Source organism: Gymnogyps californianus, chromosome 15 (genome assembly GCF_018139145.2).
Source record: "Gymnogyps californianus isolate 813 chromosome 15, ASM1813914v2, whole genome shotgun sequence".
Classification (NCBI taxonomy): Eukaryota; Metazoa; Chordata; class Aves; order Accipitriformes; family Cathartidae; genus Gymnogyps; species Gymnogyps californianus.
Window position 1 is genome coordinate 9,751,712 of NC_059485.1, and position 24,512 is coordinate 9,776,223.

Here is a 24,512-nt window from a genome sequence, read left to right on the forward strand (position 1 = left end):
AGGAAATCGCCATGTGAGGTCAGTGTGTTTGGCCATATCTGCAGTAACTGTGAAAGCACTCACAGCGAGTTCTTTGTCCTCAGCAGCTGAAGACATCCTGCACATTTGAGTAGGCCGTCAGAGAGTAATACTGTCTCTAGCTGTGAGCATAAAATATGAATCAGGAGAACAACTCTGCTTTATGCTCCCGAGCAGGATTTGTTCCTTCTTTTTACTGGAGCAGCATATTTGTGCCCATCCATTAAAGTGTGGGTGAGCTGTTCTGCCACTCCCAATGGCTGTGCATTTCCCTGCTCGCTGGCAGTTACTCTTCTTTTGTTGTCGTACATAGAAAGTGGAGTTGCTTTTCATTTTCCTCATGCAAAAGGGACATTTTTTTTTTGTTTAAAAACCCGTTTCAGATTTTGAAAGACTACAAAAGGTGGTAGAAGGTTACAAAAGGACTAGAGATGCTCAAGTGCTGTACAGAACTTGTGTTGTACAGCTGCTGCAAGGCTATAGTTTCTTTTTTATGTTTTGAGGCAGAACTAAAGCTGACTAATGTCAGCCATCCTGGCAGGGGTCAATGGCAGGTGGAGGCCAAAGTATATAGCTTATACGAGTCTGTTATAGTGATTCTCGATGAACTCTGGTCGTGTTGACAGAGGAAAAGGAACTTGGATCAGACAGGGAGGCTGTGAAATGCTGCCTTTTCAAAACAGGGAGTGGGGAAGATGACAGGGTCTTCACTGTGCCTTTGGGTTTTGGGGCTTGCTTCTGAACCGTAAGATAAGCATGTAATTTGGGTCTTGTAATATGCAGTGGGATGAAATCCTTCCCCTCAAAGTAATGAGGGCTGCTTCTAGCTCCTGTGATAACCAAGGGTTTCATCCTCATTTTCTCCTCTGGAAGGAGAGTGAGTTTTATTTTTCGGTGAGGAGGAGCAGAGGGTATCCATCTGTGTGTGCATAGGGCTACAGGGCTGTTATCTGTTCCTTGATCAGCATCTCACCTCTTACTGTTTCCTCCTGCAATCAGTGCTGGGGACAATCTGGCCCCTATTCTCCAAACCTGCTCTGAGTCAGAGATTTAAGGTAATGACGGTGCTTGGAGGCGAGTGACATGACCAGATGGTGCAGTCCTTGTGCTGAGCATTGGGGCTTTTTCTGATGCTCTGACAGCTCTGAAGCAGGATGTCCGTACTGTCTGTAGGCACCGCGCTGGCTCGGGAGGAGGAGAACCCAGCAAAGGAAAGCAAACAGGCAACGGCAGCTCTGTCTCACAAAGCAAGAAGGATGGTTAGGAAAATTCAAAGCAGCTCTGAAGATCTGTGGCCCGTCAGTAATAGCTCTAGAAAGCTACCAGGGTGGCAAGGCGCATGTGATGCCATGGCAGTGTAGGTCTGGCTGTGCCAGTACGTGTTTCAGCCTCTTGCTGCTGCAGCTAGGCTAGGCAAAAATCAAATCCCCATGGCTGTGATTAATGTGGTGATGCTGACATAAGCTGAATGGACTTATGCCACAAGTTATGTAAAATGGGACTCATAAGATTGTTTGGCAGAGAGCTAAATCATTGTCTGAGATGATAAATATTACAGATAGAAGAAATATCGGATCTCATGGGCTTGATCTTTGTCTGGAGTAAATCTGTGTGGCTCACTTTGATCATAATAGAGCTAGGCTTGCTACAGATTGACTGAGGATATGCCATACAATTCCTATGCTGGGGATGATGTGGACTGTACTTCTCTATTTTTTTCTTAGCATTTCAGGGGTTATTTAATCTATACAGTCCCTTGTGTCTGCCTCATTTCTTGACTTTAGGGAAGATATAATTTCAAATGGTGTGCCAGTCATTTTTTGTTACTAGCTTCGAAGTTGTGGCATGTCACTTGCATTGAATTCTGCACATATTTTCAGACTGGGGAGCTTAAAGGGATAAGTCAACAATATTGGCCAATTTAAAGGAGGAATGTGTGTGATAAGGGAGGAGATTGTTTAAAGGTACCATTTTTCTATTTGTTAATTCAGTTTCCCCAGAGTAGCTCAGATGAAAAATCTGAATAGATTTAGGAGAATGACAGCAGCTTTGCAGTTGTACTCCCAGAGTGGCAGAACTTAACTTGCATTGAAGATAGCTTGCTGACACTCCTGTTTAGAGTTGGGGGGCTGATCTAATGTTGAGTAAGTGAATTAATGGTTAATTGGAACAGCTTCAGTGGGTAACATCTCTAAAACAACTTGACTGTGTTAGAAGGAAAATTCCATTTATTGTCATTAGGTGCTTTCAATAACTGCAGCCTCCTGTTCACTTCAGGTGTTTTTGAGAAGTACCACCTTATACTACAGTTTTACAGAGCAGAACCCAAACCTAAGGAGACCAGGGGATGGTACCTCTGTGTCCAGTAATACAGCTTACGGCAGCAGCAGCATTTCCTTGTGTTAAGATGCAGATTAATACACCTATGCTGATATTAAAAAAAGATTATTTTTTTTGGTGCTAAATATCTTTGTTTCACGAATTAAAGCTGTGGCACTGCCTTTACTTGTGCTGTTCTTAACTGGAAGTAATGATCTGATGGACGAGAATCAGCAGTGTTGCTCGGAAGCTTGGAGTCATCTCGTCAGCTGTGAGCAGGCTGCGCACTAAGCAGTCACCATGTTTTTCTAGCAGTGATAAACTGGACAGAATTACATCTCTGTCATTCCAGCGCTTTACTACATGATGCTTTTTTTTTTTTTTTTTTTTTCCCCTCTGATATCCGTCCTGAACCTTCCGAGACTGTGGCTGCTGCTGCTTGTGATGTCATGTGGCACCATGGAGAAAAGAGTTTGGCTCCACTATCTTGGTAAATACTCTTTGAGTAGTTTTAGGCAACTATTAGATCACTCAGTTCTTACCTTCCCAGTGTCCTCCACCGAGCCGTGTGCTGAAGAGCAGCCTGGGAGGCGGTGAGCAAGGCGGTGGGAAACAGGGCACGGATTGGGGTGCACATCTCTCCTCTGCATGGCTGCACCGTTCCTGCTGCCTTTCCACTGCACTCATGGCTTTCACAGCAAAAGGTACCTGCTGGTGGCACTGTGTCCCCAGGAAGGAGGGTGCAGAGCTGTAGCTCTCCTTGCAATGCCTTGTTCCTGAACTGGCACGGAGGAAAGAAAGAGGCGCATCTGGTGACCACCTTGACAGTCTCCTTATTTGTTTTAGACTCCAGACTTCATGTGAATGCCTGAAGCTGTCTTCTTACCCTGCAGGTATTTTCTACCCAACTGTCAGTGATTTGTTTTTTGATGTTACCTGTGCCTAGGACAGATGGACTTGTTCATTTGATGGTACAGATGGACGTGTATAGACCACGGTATTAATGAAAGCAAGTCATACACACACAGTAGGTGTTTTTCCTATTTAAAATATTTTTTCTGGACTGCAGAATAAAAAGATTATTTCTAGCACTAGCAGTGCTCTTCTATTTTCTTTGTGGCCACTGGCCAGCCACTTGCCAGGGACTGCTCGGGTCAGAGCAGAGGCAGCAGCGGGTGAGGGGGATTTGAATTTTTTTGCAGTGCATTCTGAAGGCAAGCTCTGCCAGCTTCATTTTCAATTTCTCCCAGGTTTGTGGTTTGAGGGCAGCTGTATAGTCAGAGGCTGCTCTGTGTATGCAAATGGATAAAACATGTAGTGGAGTGAAAAGCATTTGCTTATAGGACCAGACAGACATGCGATGCCAAGGCAGATGACTCAATCCCGTTGATCTTTGTTGCTATCTCTGGATTAAAGTAAATTTCCTTTTTAAACAGTAGTCTATGTCTAATTTAAACCTGTCTCTCATCTTGCTGATAGATTGTTTCCTCCCTCCTGTGGAGGCAGAGACATGCTCCAGAGATGGCACCCAGCTTCTGAGGAAGGAGAACACACACAACTTGCTTTCCCAGGACTAGTGCCCAAATGCCGAAGCACGGTGGGGCCTCTGCTCTCCGGATGTGTTGTTCCAAGTCTCCCTGTGCGGATGGCTGCGGATCCCGAGGCAGGCGCAGCAGACTCCCGCTCTCCTCTCAGGAGTGATGCTGTTGTTTAACAAACGTCTCTCCTCTACTAGCCTGCAGCATTCCCATGAGAAAGGGGCTTTGCTTTAGGGTTGGATTAAGAGAAGGCTACTGGGTACAAGTCTACTAGAGATGTAAGTTTATGCTTAGCTCTAAGCCCAAGAGCAACGGGGATAATTGGATGCTCCAGGCTAAACTTGTTCTGAGGATTTAGCAACTTGCCTGTGGCCACCTAGCAAGTCTGTGGCAGAAATACACTGGAAATGCAATTTGAAAGGAGTTGAACCTCATGGGTGTCTGTACTAACCATACAGCACTCCTGGTGTCTGGTGAAACTGTGCAGACTTTGCTGCCTTTAAGTGGTTTTATCCAGCAAAAGAACAGCAGCAGGACTTAAAATCACTGGTGAGATTGTTCTGCAAGTATAGCTTAATGGCTCAATTCTAGCCCTGACCTGGAAAGCTAACTGCTAGTGACGGATGAGGAGCTGTCTTCCATGTCTCATCTTGTCAGTCCTCATTGTTCTGACTTTGGCAGGAAAAATGCAGTTTACATGAAGACTTTGAAGGGGGCTGAAATGTTGTGATTTTTTAAAAAAATGTAACAACTGTCCACTTTTCAATTCCTCCAATCCAAGTATTGCAGCAATACTTGCTAATGAGAAATAATTATATCTCAATTTTAAGTGACACAAATGCTATTGTTTACACAAAATGTGAGAATCTAGTAAGACATCAGGCATATGTTTAGAGGGATAATGCAAGAGAAATCCGTTATCTCTTCTCGGGGAACTAAGCCTTGCAAAGAAAGATGACAGATATATGTGTTTATAGACAGACCCTAGAGCTGGCTGTATTTGCTTATTTGGCATAAATGTGGAGACTTGCAGCACAAGGTACTAGTACAGCATAAGCTGGAACATATGCCCATCTCCAACAGATGTGGCACGAATCCTAGTGCTCACTGGATGTGTCACGTTGGTGACCAGCAAGAGGATTTATCCTGGTAAGCTGGTATGAGTAACCTTGAGCCTTCCTGTGGATTGTTGCCTAATCCATGGAAAAATCCCAAATGGAGCAGGCAAAGTACGGCCTGGTTTTCAGCTTGCATCGCTGACAATTCATAACTGCTGAAGCAGCCATCTGGACCTACCTGATACATTGCTTGGAAATGATGTTGCAAAAGTGTTGGGATAAAAACACTTACTTGAAGCTATTGCTTTGAAGTGACCTGTAGAGTGACCTGATAGTTCAATATTTCTTTCCAATTGACTCATTCTCCATAGACGTGGTATTCAAACAGAAATAACTCACCACTCAGTGGTGAAAGCCCTGTGTCTTGTTTTCACTGACTTTCCTATTAACAAGAAAATCTATGGTTATATTTTCCCCTCTTTTTATCTTCCCTGCACTTACCAAAATACATGTGATACTGATACAGCCTTGTTTTTAGAAGATGTGTTATAATACACCCTCCATATGTCATCTCATACTGAGTACTTATTCCAGGCTGAGCTGTAGTGAGTTAAGAATAATCAGCAGAATTCTAGTACACTTATCTTTCTGATTTACTTAAACCCGCCCCCCCCCCCAACATTTCCCTTGCGAAGTCTTATTTTCACAGCCAAGAGAAACTAACAGAACAAATTACATATATTAGCTGCATGTGTTAGGTATGAAAACATAGCATAAAGCCAAGAGGAGAAGATGACAGAGGAGAATTCCTAGAGAATATTCGTCTACCTTGTAAAACCAATGATAAATTTTGCTGCATCTGGCAATTATTATGCCACACTCTGCTCTTGCTCAATGTTCACCCTGTTCATCTTAGGCAACACTTACTCATTCCTGAGTTCTCCCACATACCAAGATACTAATCTGCTTCTTGTGCAAACAGTCAACAATCTGAAATTGCTACAACACACCATCACGGACTTGATTCAGTAGCTGTTTTTGTTTGCTTTCTTTTGTTTGTTGTTAAGGATAAAGAATCCAAAGTGGATCAAAGTCCATTTGGTCTCTGGAGCTGGACCCATTCCCCTGCTGTTCGCCCCTTTGTCGAGACTTGCATGCTATGAAGGTTCAGAAGTTGTAGCCACTACCCATCTGTATTTGCCTTAAATCAAGCAACTTCTTAAACGGATTTTAGGTGTTTCATTTTGCTTTGCTTTGCTGGGTATAAGCTGGGTCTGATTTTTCTGTGGGCTTTGCTTTCCTTGGCTTCTAAAATAATTTTATAAGGTATTGCTAATTCAAATCATTAGGTCATTGGGCGAGTCCAGCTGTGCCCCTTATCCAGCTGCTTCAGGGGGTTACAGAAAGAATCAAACTCTCGTGCTGAAGGTAATGAATTACAAGTGCAAGTATTATCATGACACTTGATTTTGATTATTGATGGGTGGGTGAAAGTATCTATGCAAATGCACATCAGTGCGTGCCTCTTACTAATACTATGTATCTCTGTTGAGCTGAGGAATGGGCAATGTGCCTTTTATTCAGAGAGAGTGTTCACAGAGATAAGAGCTGCTATGGCCCGCTCGGATCACCAGCAATGAGCCACGTTCAGGTGTGGAGTCGGCTGCGCCTGAGTAGGCGACAAGGGGATAGGCAGTGGCTGGAAGGTGGCTGTAGTTGGAGCGGTTTACACTTAGGAGGGCTGGCAAGACCATTTTACTAGCCATGTCTTCGAGTCCGCTGGGTGCTCTCCACTGGCTCTCCTGGGATGGAGAGAGCACACAGGCATGTTTATGCCTTTCCTGGACTCAAAGCCTTCCAGCCCTTCTTGGTGAGCTGGTGACAAATGGTGCATTCACACTGCGGAGCAGGAGCTGGGTTTCCCTGAAGCTGAGGAGAGGTGGTTTCATGCTGTTATGACCCGCAATGTGGCTGGAGGCCAGGAGAGGACAACCTGGCTGCCGTTGAGCTTCTACATACCGGGCCGCCGTGCCCTGTTCAGGTATATTCTGACCTGGGTGGCTTGCCTTTTGCTGATGCATGAAGATGGGCACTAAAACTAAGTTATGTTTGTTTCTTATTCTTCTCCTCCCCCCGCCCCCTTCTTTGATCAATGGACAGGGTGTAAACGGACTTGGCTGGCTGGCTGTTTGGGAGATACCTGTTCTTTGTAGAAATACCTGCCTTCAATTAATCTTATGTTATTATTTATTTAGTCATCTGCTCAGGGAGCTAAATCAGTGCTGTAGCACGTGTACAGCTATACACACAGCGCAAACTACAAATGACAGAGGATACCGGAGGCAAATGGTGTCCAAGAAACCTGCTGGTTCAAAATTGCTCATTCAAAGTATTTTGTGAACAGCTTCAAGTAAGATAAATGTCTAAAAGTCCATGCATGATTCATTAAAACAAGGGAAATAAATCCAATGAAGTATTCAATCATCGTGAATAATTCACTGTACTCTAATATGTTTAGGAGTGATATTTAAAATATATTTCCTAGGCTTATAATTCATAAATCTGACAAAAAAACTGATCTAGAAAGAGGGTATGTTATTTATTCCAGAGCCAAAGGCTGGTGCTGAAATTGTGTGAACTGAAATCTCTTAGTGAGTTCAGATGCAACCCTCGGTATTTCATACTTATTAAATGACTAAAAATCTTCCCGCAGAGATGAGTTGTTAAAGCTCCCATCAGATCAGATCCCAGAAAAGCTGTAACCACAGCGGAGCAAAAGGTATGGAAATTTCAAGTGTGTAACTTCAATATCAAAGTGCTCTCAGAGCTTGAAATTTGTTCAGCCTGAAGCATCTCTCCCCAAGCCTCTGTCATCTGTCACGCCATGGCAGCAGACAGAGCAGAGAGATGGGAGCGGAATAACGCATTCATACGAGGGCAATGTCGTGTCATTTAAAGAGCTGCGATCCGAGCGGAAGTCTTGTTTTCAGGTGGGTAACCATTCCTCTTTATTTTTCAATTCAAGCTTTTCATTCTTTGGCCACCATGGATATCCCTTTTTTCTGCTACCGTGAGGATCAGCAAATTATTGCGAGGGTGGCTGGTGACGTCTCCACTCTGCAGTGCCACATCCGCGGTCCCTAATGTGTGATGCTGCAAAGGTGTCTGAGTCTGTTTCACTGTAACACTTTCTATGTGGTCTTTTACTGCTCCATGCTTTCTCCAACATTTATGTCCTCCTTTAATTACGAGCATGTTCTTTTCCATTCAGAGAGGACCCGGACATAAAGATCCCAGAGGTACTGGTGACCCTGCTGCTAGGGAAGGTGGTGGTGTTGGGCACTGCAACATGAGCCCGATGCTGAGGAGAAGCCGTCTGCAGGGAGCCAAAGGGGCCTCGTGTCAGCAGAGATAAGGTACCAACAGCTGCGGAGGAGGACATCTCAGCATCCTCCGTGCTCCTCTGGAAGGTGCCCTCGTGTCCCATCTGCAAAACCTCCTGCTAGCTTCTCTGAGCGCTGTAAAAGCCCCCAGTGAGGGATCCACTCACTTGCAATAGTAGGACCTCAGCCAGGTCATGGACGTGTCCCTTCCCACTGCTGCCGAGACAGGGAAAAACAACCTTTTGCATTCACTGTTCTCCTCCCCCGTTTGCAGCTACCACTTCAGAGATGGCAAAGGGAACAGGAGACAGAATGTGTTCCTGGAGGTAAAGTAAGAAATCAAACGCAGCCGTGAACCAGCTTGTTGTAAAGGCAGTTTGGGCTTGACCTCAGTCTCCCTTAGGTGAGCCTGTGTGGTTCCTGTTGTTTCAGTGGGTTTGCTTTGCATTTGTATCTATATGAGAGGGGAAGGACGACTCATATTTTACAGTTCCAGGGAGCAAATATGATGCCTTCTGTGTCGTAAATTAAAAAAAATAGATTTAAATTGAATTAGGTAGGACATGAAGGATGATCCCACCTCTGTTCAAGGGGTCGGCACTGTAATAATAAGGAAAGCTATGACACCAGATGTAAAAATAGCCGTCATTTAATAAGCTCGTCTGACTGGCCTTAAACAAAGAGATATATGCTGCACTTGCTGTCTTGCTGATGAAGTAATTGTGTTGCTTTGCATTGATCTGTGGAACGTTTAATCTTAAAGGGGCGCAGCCTGAAGAATCAGTGCGGAGGGATGCTGGGAAGAGATCAAGTTTAGCCTTCCTGGTGGGATTTCAGGCTCCAGCGCTGTAATGCTGGTCCCCTCACAGGGCAGCTGAGCAGGTAAAGAATTTCCCTTGAAGCAGGAAGATTACATGAGTGAGGCTGATTTTTAAGCATGATTTAAACAACTATATGTGCAGACATCTCCTATACCAGGCACTGTGCTGCAAGGTTTTCATTTCAACTGATGATGAGCAGTGCCCGCAGCATCCCCCCAGCATTTTTCCACCCAAATCGGGTCGGCCAGAGCAGTGCAGAGGACACTGCCCTGCGTGGGCTGCTGTTGCCGGGGTGGCACTTCCCGATGGAGATGCCGCCAGCTGGAGATTGCTGCCAGGCTCCCTGTGTAGGTGTGGGGTGAAACCCCCCTGAGCCCAAGAACCTCTGCTACAGTCCCTCTGGGAACGCAGGGGTGAGAAACAATGCTGGCTCAGGCAGGCTCATGGCTGGGACCTGGTAATGAGAGTCACTGGAGGGGAGGCGGCTGCTGCCCGCTTTGCTGCTCTTTAAAAGCCATCAGTGACACAGGCACAGCGCTGCTGAAACCAGTGGAAAGCTGTGGGATGAGCCCAAGGTCTCTTCTCTAACTCCCTTGCACTGGTTTATGAAAAACAGAAGCTTTTTTATTTTTGTTGTTGTGGTTAAGGCGATGCGTATCACCGAGGAGCTGTTTTCACTGTGTGACTCGAGACTCTGCCAGGATAAATTCACAAATACTGGTAGGTGGGATTTATACGTGTAGTGGTGAAGGTGAGGGAAGTTTTAACCTGCTTTGTGAAAACTTATATTTTTAATGTTAAAAAAGAACAGGTGATTCTCTGAGCAGCTGATGAGGTTTTGGCTTTATTGGTCTCAAGTGGAACAAGATGGCCAGGCAGTGCCGACGTCCTGCTGCAGCCTGAGGACCTTAACAGCATCTTTCTTGTATGAAATTGCATACATTAATGCTTTGGGCCTCTGCTCTCTTTCCCAATGGCCAATTTCAACCAAATTGATTGCAAAGTTATTTGGAGGGGGAGTGCTGGACAAGCACCATAGTTTCCTTGGGAAGCAAAGGGAAAAGTGTGTTCCAATAATGTGAGCAATAAATAGCAAGTTGAAATCTGTGTTAAATTCTCTTTCCTAAGTCCTCTCTTTGCTAGCAAACAGGCATTAAAGATCCAGACCAATTTAAAATGGTCCAGTCTTGATAAATTGATTTTAAAATCAATCAAATGGCACAATAATCCCAAACTGGTATAATGAAACTGTTACAATCCTCATTTAAATTACTCTGCTTTAATCAGGAAATTAGGGCTCAGCTATGTGATCAGTTTTTATTAGTTTAGCAAGTTATGGTGCAAATATACATTTAAGTGACTTACCATTAATTAAGCTAAACCATTTCAGCCAGTGATTAAATTTACATTTGCGCACACGCACGCGCACACACACACATCCAGGTTTAATTAGATTGGTATTAAACTGGTTTATGTTAAACTAGTTTAACACAAGCACGTGTAAGGTTTGGCTCTACCTGATGCTTTTTAAACCTGGGGGTTACCTGGTTCCATCTTGGAGGTCCTCAGACCCACAAGCTCTGCTGAGCCCTGGGGGTGGTGGGGAAAGGGAAGGGCTGAGCAGGCTCCTGCACCCCGGGGACTGCCCTGCACAAGGAGGGTGACGCGCTGGGGCCTCGTCCTGCCACCCGAGCTCTTGGATAAGAGCCTGAACTGCCGTAGGTAAGGCATGCCCACAGGGCTGGCTTTTGGCAGCGCACTCCAGCAGGGTGCTGGGAGGACCAGCACAGCGTGTTAACCTCCTCGGCTGCCCTAGGAGAGTTAGCAGGGCTTGTTGGCAGGAGCCTTTAGATACAGCACTGGAAGCTAAACGTCAGCATGACTGTTGTCATTTATATGTGGATCACATCAAATACTGAACTTAAAGAGCAAGTGCAAGACTTAGGATCTTGACCTGGAGAGTTTTCGTGTTTCCATTTTCAATGTAAGAAACATCTCTGATGGAAATACCTAAGGGTATTTCCATTCACAGTTACTGCTGATTCCTCTTCCATATGATGGCTGTATACTTGCACTCCCCTTGCTGAAAGATGTTTCCTTTCCATGATGCTGTAGTTGGCTTTCTTCACAATACCAGCAACTTCAGCATTCTGGAGGACATGTGACGGCAGTCTCCCATGCTCGCAGCTTGTCAGACAGAACTCGGCATGCCAACTGACACTAATGTAGGTAGGCCGGGGTTTTTTGTTCCTGTTGCATTGCTTAGCTGGAAACATACAGGCATGGCTTCCTGAATGCCGGTGTAATGGGTAAGTATAAATGCCCTGCTCACAAAAGTTTCTATGCAAAAAAAAGTCCTTGAGGGTTTTCAAACAATATGTGACAAGCTGGAGATGAGCCAGCTGATGCTGGTACTGTTCACCAGCGTAGAGCCAGAGTATTTCTGTCTGTGATAAGGACAGGCTTGGGCAAGAGATTGTTGTATGAATTACTCAGGAAGCCATCCTTCTACAGCAAGGAAATCCTGTATTGGGCTATATGTGGTTTATGGCAGCCAGGTCTGCTTGCAGGCTTTCTGATTAAGAAATGCTATACCCTGCTGATAGCTAGTGAGCAAACAGACTGGCAGAGGTGGCAAGAACATCCCACTTATTAAACAGAAAATATTTTAAGAGAGAATGTGCAGTAACACCCCTACCCCCAAACTCCTCCATGTCCGTGCATGTGCTCTGGAGGTCTGGCTCTCCTCAGTCCTGGTTTGCTAAGTCTGCTCAGCTGGTTGTGGTAGCAAGACACCCTCTCCAGTTTTCCTATCCCTAAATGGGGACTCGGCCACCCTGCTGCTGTGACTGGCAGAGATTCATTAGTCCACAATACAAAATGGATTCATGTCTGCCCGATCATGTTGGTTTGTGTTGTAACAAACAGTATCCTGTAAAACCTGGGAGTCAGAGGAATGGCAGGTGAAGGATGTTTATTTTGATCATGGCATCTCCCTCTCAGGATCACCCAGTGGGCTGGGGGAGGAGATGAGCTAGCAGCTTTGTTTCAGAGGAAATACTTAGAAGAGTAATGGTTGGGTGTCGTGGTTTAACCCCAGCCAGCAGCTAAGCAGCACGCAGCCGCTCCCTCGCTCCTCCCTGCCTCCCAGTGGGATGGGGAGGAGGATCGGAAAAAAACCCAAACTCTGTGGGTTGAGATAACAGTTTAATAACTAAAGTAAAATAAAATACTAACAATAGTAACAATAAAAATATAATAATAATTGTAATGAAAAGGAATATAACAAAAAAAAAGAGAGAAATAACACCCAAGAAAAGACAAGTGATGCATGGTGCAGTTGCTCACCACCCGCTGACCGATGCCCGAGCATCGATCCGCCCCTCCCGGCCAACTCCCCCTGTTTATATACTGGGCGTGGCATTCCATGGTATGGAATATCCCTTTGGCTGGTTCGGGTCAGCTGCCCCGGCTGTGCTCCCTCCCAGCTTCTTGCACACCTGCTTGCTGGCAGAGCATGGGAAACTGAAAAGTCCTTGGCTTAAGATAAGCGCTACTTAGCAACAACTAAAACATCAGTGTGTTATCAACAGTATTCTCACACTAAATCCAAAACACAGCACTGTACCAGCTAATAGGAAGAAAATTAACTCTATCCCAGCCGAAACCAGGACATCAGGGCATGAAGTCAAGTGACCAATATTTCAGACTTGTATTTTTTGGCAATCAATTCTTGTACTTTTCTGCTATGGACTGTTTAATAGTGCATTATAATAAGTTGGAGGTATAACCCACTCACTGTAGAAGAGCAGCTGTACGTCACTGGTGCAGGAAGGGATCCCCATGTATTTCCTCCTGCACCTGCAATAAACTACATGCAGCTTTGGTTCACTGGGGCAGATGCTGACCTGGGATAGCTGGGAGGAAGTCTAAGGCTTGTGTCTCAGGTACGTCGTGAAAGCACCAGACAAATGTCGTCACCTGTCTGTGCCTTCTGTCTTTCTGCCACTTTCTTCTGCCTACTCAGATGGTGAGCTCGCTCAGATGTCACTTTCTTCTACCTACTCAGATGGTGCAGGTTGCTCTTCCTACGTCTCAGACAGTCTCTTGCATACTGTAGCATTAACAGATCAGTTACACAGATGTATGAAATACTGTGGAGAAACTTTAATGGATCCTATATACCCAACACTTCCTTTTGCCTCTGCAAATCTCCTCCAGAGATATCATGCAGATCGTATATACTGGGATATCTATTTTTAGCTTAGACTTGTATGTGAATAAGTATAACATTATTCCTTATTTAGTGAACAGGATATCCTGGATATGGGACATTCTGTAGCAAGTGTTTAGATAACATCTATTTAAACAATGGGTGAGTTAAACAATGGTAGTAAAAATTGATGTTGTGAATTCTCTCTGGTCCTGATTTTGAGGTCATGGTTATTAGTGTACAACCTATTATTTTTCTGGAGTGTGCAATTGCTATTAAAAACTTCATAAACTTTTTTCATAGAGGAACAAGAAGACCACTGCTTAAGCAAAAAACCAAAGAGCATCAGCATTATAACTTGCTAATCCAAACAAATGAGCTGCTACTCTCTGGGAGACACAGAAAGAGGAAAACAAATCTGATAGCCACCACAGAAGTAAATGTATTGCATGTGGTCCAGCTCCTCGGAAGTGGTGTAAGACCATGCGGGAGAGGTGAGTTGCACCACTGCGACTTGTTCTCAAGTTCAACATATTCTTGTTACTAGAAGTGATAAGAGGAGCAAAGTACTCCAGACAAGATAAAATTGTTTGTTTCTTTTCCTCTGTGATGTGTTGTAAAATGCAAACTACGGAGAAGCTGTGATAAATGTGGATGAACTGTATCCATTGCAAAGTAAATACAGCCCCTGCAGCATAATTTCAGTAGGACTGGAATGATGGGTAATGAGGAATGATGCTTGTCGCTATTTGGTAACTGAAAGCAGTTTTGTGTTTATGACCACTTCAATTCTGGTACAGCAGCCATCATATGCCCTTAGCTTGTGTGAGCAGATAGATGGAGCGGCTCTTAAATTGGCTCTTTCTAAGTAAGGTCCAGATAGTAAAGCTGAGCACCTCTGTGAAGTCTCCCACCTCTGATGTATTCAGCATTTTGCTCAGAGACCCAGCCTGCGCCCAGGGAGTCGTGAAGCAGCCAAGGTCCTGGAAAAGAGGTCGTTGGCCATCTTTTACCAGCCCCAGGTTCTACAGCTCTCATCTTGCCACTGGCTGAGGAGGTGAGAAAGGACTAGCTGGTAATTTAAACAGCAGTAGTATAAATCAGTGTTGTGGCTTCACTCTGGTCCTGATTTTGAGGTCATGGTTATTAGCGTACAACCTGTTATTCTGCAGCTTGAGTGAGCCTGCACCAGCACTGTCTGGCGCATGTACAAGCACGTGCTGAGCCAGTGTTTGCACTGGTGGGTCTGGTGTGGCTGGTCGCACGCTTTCTGCCAGCTGGCCCCTGGGCTTGTCCCGCTGGCTGCGGTGACATCTGCATTTTCTCCAGCCTGTGGGGCCCATGGCTGGCTGGGAGGCTGCAGCCGTTCCCCTGTACGTGGGTGCCACAGTGATAATCACCGTGCTGCTAAGCTCTAGGTCACCCCATGGGCAGCAGCTGCCTGACAGGCATGAAGGGCCATGTCAGCTCCTGCAGATGTAGCTGTCTGTCTCCTGAGCGTGGACGTGCAGCTAATCAAATCAACCTTGCATGAAAAGAGCAGGCAGGCTGTCTTGAAAAATCGGTATGCCTGTAGCAAGACCTGAAGGCATGTGAAACATGCTGGGCTTGAGGGTGTAAAAAAGCACAGGCTAATAAAAGTCGAACGTATGGGCCAATGGGTTCATAGAGTTCAATGGTATTTTTCAATAAAACATCTTGAAGGATGGGTTTCATACCAGCACAGCTGTGCTTTTTAAACATTTTTGTGTTTTGGGGGTGCAGAATAAAGTATTTGAAGCGATGGGTCACAGGCAGTAAGCAGCATGATGAATGTTTTTGTCCTCTTATCCGGCTTTGTGAAGAAATACAGGAAAACGTGAAACAAGGAGTGGGAAAGAAAGATGCTTTTCACTTCCTGGTCGTTTTCAAAGATACGGCTGGTGTGGAATGACATTTCTGAGTAGCAAGGTTGTGGCGTCAGCTGTCCCACAGCTGTCAGAAAACACACTCTTGGTCATGGGGCATGGAATACTGTGCTGGTTGAGATGTTATAAAATTGCCCATGGTTTCTTACGTTTACATCTGCTTTATTTTCAATTAAAAAAACCCCCAAACTCCTGATTATAACTCCAAGGGTCAGTGTTGGAGTGGTTAGGAAATCTCTCTGTAGCTCTCAAGTGTATTCTTGACTCTCACCCTGGTTTGGTTGCCTGTGAATTAATTCAGGCAGCTTGACCTTGGTTATCTAGTGTGACTTTGAGTGCAGCATCTTGGCTACAAAACATAAGCTTCTTTCTGTGAAGTATGATTTTTATGTACTTGAAGTTGTGTTTTGATTCATATAAAGAGAAATTACATAACCAAACATTTGTACAGCCTATCTCTTGTACTTGGTTCTCTGACCTGTTCCTTGTCACAGCATTTTCAGCTTGCTGGGTTCAGTCTTTTGTATTCAAGCACTGCTCCTTCACCTTCATCGGGCCACCCGTGACACTATGCAGATGCAGCAAGTTGCAGTAATGCAGTAATAACTTGATCACCTGAAATTAAACCACAACAGAATGCTTACATAGATGCTCCTTAAACTTCAGCAGCTTCAAAACTCAGTAAACATTTATTAAACAAACAGAAGCCGAGGATGATGATCCTGTCCCCATCAACATCTGAGACAGAGCTAACACGCTTCCAGCAAAATACACATTTAAAAATGATCTCAAGTATCTGTACAGAAAGCAGGGGGGATGAATTCTAGAAAGAAAAAAAGAGCAATACACAATCCAGTCAAGAAATACAGTGACAGATAAATGCTATAGAAAGAAGTCTTGCCCTGAATAAGAAAAATGTCAGACCACCTTGATGACTGGATCTATGTGGTACTGTGTGTCACAGTTTTCCTGTTCTCTAAATTTGAAATGCTGCCGTCACATCTTTAGGTAATTGGAATCTCCAAAGACTTGCAGGAGCTTGATATGCTCGTTCCTCAGGTTTAATCATCACCATTGTAGCGGACTATTCAAGCTAAAGCTAGTTGGGACACAAAGACACATCCAGAAATACGGCTCAGCTACAGTGGGGATGGCACAGCCCATGAGGGAGACATGATATGAGGAAAGGTAGGTGCTAATGATCTCTTCAGACCTGCAATGCCCTGAAGGAGAAGTTTGGGTGAACAAGTCTTAGTGACAGACAAGTCCCAGTGACTTCTATGGGGTTTAATGTGACTGCTCAACTCTCCAGAAGTACCTGGAGGCTTTGCACGTGCAGTGATGTTTCTGTGCCTGTCTTCTGACCTGAATGTTTGGCTCTGCTGTTTGTAGGCTTGGGATGACGCCCGAGGTAGCCCTGTGTGTGCGCTTCTGAGGGATCCCAAATTCTTCCATCTGGTTCGTGCTGAGGGTGATGCTGTGGGCAGAAGCGTTGTGACAGTCGTGGTTAACAACAGTGGGCCTGATATCATACTGGCTGTCGCACAACAGACGAGGCCCAAAGTCCCTCTGCAACAGATTAGTAACTTCTCCCAGGGTTATTTCTTCCCTTTTAGTTTGTCAGCGTCTGAATAATTTGAGCACAAAGTAAAAAAACTCAGGCTTTTGAATGATTTGACTGCAAGCAGCTGTTAGTACGGCAGCAGACCATACACACCCTGGTGAATTAACAGCGACAACTTTGCTGTCCCTTTGCCACTGAGACCCTTAGGCAGAGCTATGAACGGGAGAGACTCCCCTGCAGCAGGACAGCCCTTTAACACTTTTATTTGAGGAAAAACGTGCAACGTTGAGCTTGTGACATGGCACCACTGCCCAGGCAGCAGCACTCCCCAACGAAACAGTCCTCCCCCTGACATGGGGATACAGAAATACTGAGTTTTACACCCAAAAAAACCCTCCAGTGTCCGGTTGCGGTGAGGGGGGCATGGAAACGTGTGCTCGGTGCCCACAGAGCGGCTCACGCTCCGCTTTCGGGGCCAGTACGGGCAGGCCGCTGCGGGAGCCGCGGTGCAAGGGGCGGAGGGGCTCTGCCCTCGGGGAAAGAGCCGCCCGGGCTGTGGGGGGCCCGGCCCCCTCCCGTGGCGAGGCCCGGGGCTTCGCGGGCGCGCTTCGGCGCCCAGGCGCCCCGCGGCTCGGCCTCGCTCCCTCAGCGCGGCGGCGGCGGCGGGAAGGAGCGGGCGGCGCCGCTCCCCGCCCCGCGGGCGGCCGCGGCCCGGGTGGCCGGCCCCCGGGCGGACAACGCCCCCGGCCCTCACGCCGCGGCCGGGCCCGCCGCCCGTGGCATTTCCTCTGAGCTCACTCGGCGGCTGACGCGGCGCCGCTTCCCCTCGGAAGAGGAAGCCTCGCAGCGGAGCGGCGGTGGCAGGCAGGGGGGCGCGCGGCGAGCACCGTGCCGGCAGCGGCGGGGCGGGGGGGGGGGGCAGCGGCGCGGCCCGCGCTGGGGGCGGCCGGGGCGGAGGAGGGGGGCGGCGGCGGGGGCGGGCGCTCCCCGCCCGCGGGGCCGGGCGGCGGCCACCCCCGTGGCCCGAGCCCCCGCCGCGCCGTGCCCGTCTACGCCCTCAACTTGCGGGTCTTGTGGCCGCTGGTGACCGCGCTCTGCACCGCGCTCCTCTGTCTCTACCAGGCCCTGCGGGGCGGCGCGGCCGGGGAGGGCGCGGCGGAGGCGGGCTCCGTCCCGCTCCTCAAGGGCTCGGCGCTGCTGCTGCTGGGCTGCCTGCTGGCCCGCTGCTGCGGCGCGGCGGGCGGCGGCCCGAGGCCCGGCGGGGTCCGGGCGGCGGGGCCGGCGGGGTCGCGGCGCAGCGCCCTGGAGAGCTTCTACGCGCGGCAGCTGCGGCTCTCGCCCCATGTGCTGGGCCACAGCAAGGCGCACGTCGGGCGCGTCGTGGCCGAGCTGGTGCGCGCCGCCAAGGCGCAGGGGCTGCAGCCCGGCCCGCTGGCCCTCAGCCTGCGCGGGGACTTCGTGCGCATCGGCAGCGCCTACGAGCAGCACAAGGTGCGCAGCCCCGACTGCTTCGACATCCTGGTGCCCCTGCGGCTGCCGCTCCACCTGGAGCCCCAGCCGCGCTGTGCCGACGGGCTGGGGCCGCGCGGCGCCTTCGTCTGCGGCCTGCGGGCGAGGGCCGGCTGGCCGCGCCGCTGCCGGCCCTTCGCCGAGGGCTTCTGCGTGGAGCTGCAGGGCCGCAGCCACCTCTCCTCGGGGCTGGTGCTGCGCTGGTTCCAGGGCCACCTGCAGCGGTGCCTGGGCGCCGTCCGGTACCGGCTGCAGGAGCGCTGCCGCATCAGCCTCTCCGCCTGCCCCGGGCGCCCACCCACGCTGCACATCCTGCCCTGCTCCGACTACGTCTGCTGCCACATCTCCATGGCCGTGCGCCTCATCCCTGCCATCCCCCTCGGCGACGCGCTCTACCTCACGGCCCTGCCGCCCGAGGGCCCGCAGGCCCCCCCGGCCCCCGAGGCCCTCTGGGGCCTCAATGCCTCGCGGCAGGAGCAGCGGCTGCTGAGCTGGCTGAAGGAGCAGGCCCCGGCCTCCTCCTGCCACCTCAAGTGCCTGCAGATCCTCAAGGGCCTGCGGGACCTCCGCGGGCAGGGCCTGGAGGAGCCCTTCTGCTCCCAGTGGGGCCGGGTGCTCTCCTCCTACGTGCTGAAGACGGCCCTCTTCTCTCTGCTGGTGCAGGGGCCCTTGGAGGCCTGGGACGAGCGGTTCCTGGTGGAGCGGCTGGAGGACCTGGTGCTGTACCTCAGGGACTGCCTGCGCAAGCAGGTGCTGATGCATTTCTTCCTGGGCAACGCCAGCCTCCCCGAGGCTGTGGCGCTGCCCCGGTTCCTCAAGGAAGCCGCCCCTGTGAACTTGCTGGCCGCTTTTGACGGGCCCACGCTGGACCTGGCTGCCTTCCAGCTGATCAACACCTGGATCCAGGCCCCGCACATCATCAGGATGTACAGCAGCCCCCGCTACTTGCGACCGGTGCCCGCCCCGTGCCGGCACGTCGCTGAGGCCCGGCAGGAGCCACCAGGAGAGTGAGCCAGTGGCCGGGTGAGCCGGTGTTGCCCGTGGACCCTGCCGGGGCAGCACGCACTCCCAGCCCGCTGGTCCGTCGAGAGACCGCGTCTGCCTGAGGAAGGTGGGACCTGTTTAAACGTGGTTCTGTGGTTTTGTCCCTGGCCTGAGAAAACTAGGAAACCAGAGGCCAAGACTTAATGAAATTGTGATTCTTGTTTTTTAATCTCATTGGTTGTTCATGGGAAAATTGTGAAATTTCTGGGGAAATGCCTTAGTTGAGAAGCGTTACGTTCAGTCGACTGTTTGCAAACCTAACTTTAACAGGCTCAAAATGACATTTCTGGAAATCCATGTTAACTTGTTGTCCTAGTGGCAAAATTGACCTTTTTCTGGGATTTGCTTTTTATGATACAAAATCCATTTGGGATTTAAAAATCCTGTAAGTGCAAACAACACCCCCCCCCCCAACGTACCAAGATGCTCTTAAAATGCAATGAGCACCAGAGCATGGGTGTGGATCACAGTTTGAAATGCTCAATGACATGCTTTAAATTTCCTGTGTAATCGAATACATTGTGCTGAAGAGAAATATCATGCGTATATTAATGTAAAATTGAGGGAAGAAGTGAAACCTCTCCGATAACAGTATGAAGACTATAGTTGCACGTTACTGTGTTCAAGTGAAGGATATACTGAAGGATTGAAATACAGATAAAAGGAAACAAATAGCACTTTATTTTCACAAAGACCTTCTTTTTAGGATAATTGGCTGCACTAAATATTGCTAAGGAGGAGGCATTAGTATTTTGTTAAAAGAATGATGTTTGAATCATCCCAAGGAAAACCACCTTTTAAGGAAATAGTCTGAGGTTCGTTTGTTTGTGGGTTCTTGTTGAGTTGTTTTTTTTTTTTTTTTCCCGTCTTCAAGTATTATTTTCTTAGAATTTGCTTTACCTCAAGGACCAACAACAGAACTAAGAAATTCTGTATTATTTTTTGGAACAAACCTTAAACCAGTCCAAATCTCAGTGCTGTAAGCTGACTGCTGTGCCCTCCTGCTCTCCGGTAGGAGTTTGGTGGGATTTTTGGATGACTGCCTAACCAGTTGTCTGATCGTGGCAGTGTTTTGACCAAATAACCTGACGGGATTTTCTAGTGCTGTGCTATAGCAAATCGTTATCTTATTGCAGGGAGGAGGAAGTGAAATATTTCAGGGTACTTCAGAATTATTTAGCACTGATTCATGGTACAGTGGTAGTCTTAGGCTATGGATTCTGGTGTCCTCTAAACATAAACATCAGCCAGATAATTTCCACTTCTTGCCTGGTTATGTCCCAGTCGCTGGAATAACCTGGCGAGTTGTAATGCAGCCAGCTCTGCAAGTGTCCTTAGCTCCCGGTACAGGTACCTGGTGTACGGGAACCTGATGTGTCCCAGAGTGTCAGCAAACTCAGAATTTCAAATCCTTGCTTTATTGGGTCACCTGCTCAAGTATTTGATGTATTAAGACCCAAAATGTGTTGCTGAATTGCTGGCGCTCAGGAAGCTGAGCGTGTGCCTTATTACCCGCTATACTGTGTCCTAGGTGAGCAGTCTGAAATGAATTACAAATGACCAAATGTAACTTCTGAGAAGCTTTAGGATAACTTGAAGTTACTAATATAGTCCTCCTCTCCCTGGTGTACATAGAGATACCGGTGTGCTTTATTCACAGTTCTATGCATCAGAGCACAAAACAAACATTTTCAAAACCTATGAAGCTTTATAAAAATCTATTTTTCTAAATGGAAACACTCCCTAGGCAGATGTTTGCCTACTTCTGTCTATTTTTTTAACTGCTCTTGCAGTCTTATTTTCAGGTAATTATAGCCTAGGTCACACCCGCCAGTGGGGTTATTTTTATACATGAAGCACTGTGCTTCTTTCTACAAATACAAATAGTGTATTTATAGGTAGTATTGATCAAATGTTCTTTGCACATGGTATTTAAGGCTAAGTGAGCTACCTTGGTGTTTTGATTTTTTTTTTTTTTTTTTTGGTAGTAAACCATGATATGTACTATTTTTGCAGACTTGTGCTACATGGCATTTAAAATAAGATGCAGTTCTGCAACTGATGCCATTGAATCTTTTGCCCAAAGAAGGACTAGATGACCAGCCCAGGGTATTGTGGCTGCCTGAATTCATGACATAAAAACCCTTTAGCTGTTAATTCTGGCATCATAACCACTTCAGTCAGCTGTCAGTTTGTTTACATCACTGCATCCCTGTCTCTGAAAAGTGATCTTTTCTCTGAAAAGGGATGCACATTTAGTGTGTATTTAGCATTGCTGCAACACATGGAAATCTGTAATAGACTTGGTAAGGACTTTCTCACGAAAATGTAGTAATGCCAGGAAAAGACAGTTACATCAGGAAATGCATGACAGGGAGAGATAGTGGAGAATATAAATAGTTTAGAAAACAAAAGTTGGGCTGAGGGGTGAGTGAGAATGATGGTAAACTCTCAGTGAAGACGCACTGCAAACAAGCCAAAGGACATGGGGATAAAATTGGAGGAGAGCTATTGACAGCAAGGTGGATTTGGAGAGTAGGGAAAAAAAGATTTAAGTGGGTTTTGCTTTGACAATATTTCCAAAGTGGTTGAATCTGTCAGGGCTGAACAATGAGGCAAACCCTCAGTTTATCAGCCCTGTAGGCAGATCTTCAGTGCGAGTTTTTGCTCAGCAAGGCATTTTTGAGTTTGTGATGGCTGGTGATGGCAGAAAATGTATGCATTTGCTTTAACCTTAGGCTTGGGCAAGCTTTCTTGAGGAGAGGGGGCTTCCTGCCAGTAAGGCAATGTGCCTGCAGCTGGTGGGAGGTCTGAGAAAATCTCTTAGACTAACTCGTGGCTCTGTTGTACAACTGAGATGCTAAGTGTATTTTCTTTATCTGCTATAAAGCATGCATTCATGAATACAATTGACAAAAGGAGCTGATAAAAGTTGGGTTCTGTTATGGTATTCATCTTATTCCACAACAAATGTGACAGCACTGGTACCTGCAGCGTGCTGGAACTATTGTAGGGCCGTATCTGCAAGGAGGTGTACAGAGAACTCGACCTACATGACTAATCCCATGGGCCTTTTGCCTTCTCCCTCTTCTCCCAGCCCATGGATACTGTACACAGAACAAGGTTATGAATACGTATTTGTTAAGATCGTAACTGTATCGTAATGTATCATAGATTCAGCATGGTTGCCTCTCTGTGTGTAAGCTGAAACACAAACATAGAAGAAAGAGTGCGTTATTTAGCACTAATGTGGGTTCTTGGTTCTCTTTATCTGCAACCTAATTTTGCAAAGACTCTGTGCAAATGAAGTTGTTTTTATTGAACATTGATTGGGAGGAGGAGTCACACCTGCAAGAGAATAAGTTTATTTACGGCACCAAAATGCATATGTGACTTCATTTTGTATTGAAAAATGCTGTGTATTTCTCAAAGACATCATTATTTCTTATCTGACTAAATATCTCGAAAACATTCCTCTTTGATTTCAAGTCTCTGCAGAGTAATGTAAATTTTAAGTGTCTGTTTGCAATGGACATTCTTGGTACAAATATTTTTTGCTGGTTAATGATCAGACCAAAGATTAAACTAAAGTGTTCAGCTGCTATTGTTTAAAAAAAAAAAAAATGTTTATAGGCTCAAAGTGTCAGCCCATTTTAATGAAACGTTTATAAATTCATTTCCTATTTAATATCAAAATACATTTGCACTTTTATTGTTTCCATAAAAAGTTGGTGGTTTTGTTTTAATATTTCACTGTAGTAATAAACAGCTGTTTTAAAGCATCTATGCCTCAAGATTTAAATTCCTTGTTATCTTTTTGCAGTAAAAGCTACCTGCAGCCACAAAACTGTGATCGGCAGGTTTATGTGCTCTTTAGGAGGAGACTACTAAAGTGGCAAAGCCATGGGAAAGCAGGAAGTCCACGCCTTGGGAGTTGTGCAGAAGGATACAGGAGGAGAGCCAGGAGAGAGACTAGAGCACGGCTGGCACCATCTGTGGTGTTGCTGACTTTTGAAATGGAGCACGTTGGGGTTTGTGGCTGTCTGGCTCAGAGGTTAAGAAGGATTCAGTTCTTGTTTCCCTGGCTCCTGTTTCAGGTCACTGCATAAAAACCGCTTTTTCTGGTGCTTAATGGAGAGCTAGGACTTCATCTTCATTTCACAGTATCTGTATGAGCTTTTCAGCGTGGCATGTACAGACACATCCAAACCGTGTAGGTCGCACTTCATTAAATATGGAAAAAGTCCTGCTGAAGCCAGCAGGAGTTTTGTGGATGGGCCAGCAAGTTACCTGTCCTTTATTAGTCTTTGGTAAGATGCCAGAACTATACACTCACAGCTCGTGCTGATCTTCCCTATTAAAGAATGAAATAACAGCAAGACCCCTAGCTTTTTAATCATTAAATCAAAGCTAGGCTGAAAATAACTATCTCCAGATCTTTGTGTGCCTGCCTCTTACCTTGCAGAGAGCCGCTTCTGTAAGAGGGGCAGGAGTCGTTGGTACGGCACTGAGGCAGCCCAGCTGGCTAACGGACTTCTTGCTGGTAAAGACTGGAACAATGTCATTCCTTTAATGTCAACACTCTGTCACCCAAGTCAGCGTGGAGGAAGTGTATTTACATCTTTACCTCTTTATAACATTATCTCTTATTAATGGCTTCCTTTAAAAGCAATAACCATCCTCTGATCTCCATTCATTCCTTGCTCTGAAGTATTTCTCTGTTTGAAGCCTGAGCTTCTATTCAGCAGAAAATCATTAAAGAAACATAGAGTTTCCTTTTGCGATAAATCTGTTAACAAAAAGTTAACTGGCCTAAGGACTTGCATGCTTAGTGTTTAAAGAAGAGACTGTTTGCATCCAACTCATTGGATAAATTGTTTAAAATCTTTCCATCCCTGGGCAAATACCTCCCTTGTAATGCAGCCAAGGTCGGTAGTGAATTGCTGATTAAGTACTGCTAATGTAAGTTAAAGCTGCCTGAAGGGGAAGGGACTTATTTGTGCATTCCACTTTCATAAGGCTCCAAAAGAGTTCAGACGTGAGAAATTTGCTTTTCTAGGCTGGTTTATTTCCTGTGTCACCTCTTTAAATGTCTGCCTGCTGAGTCTTCCCTGAGGTAAGTGACGTTCTGACTGATG

The 24,512-nt window shown here is 46.8% G+C and overlaps 1 protein-coding gene across 1 annotated transcript; it reads left to right on the top strand.

Moving 5' to 3' along the window:
* The first annotated feature begins 13,833 nt into the window (after window positions 1–13,833).
* Window positions 13,834–20,211, top strand: ITPRIPL2 (ITPRIP like 2). The gene is made up of 2 exons (XM_050906195.1): window positions 13,834–13,844; window positions 17,850–20,211. The coding sequence occupies exons 1-2, from the start codon at window positions 13,834–13,836 to the stop codon at window positions 19,339–19,341; spliced, it is 1,503 nt and encodes a 500-aa protein (XP_050762152.1). The 3' UTR covers window positions 19,342–20,211.
* Window positions 20,212–24,512: the final 4,301 nt, after the last annotated feature.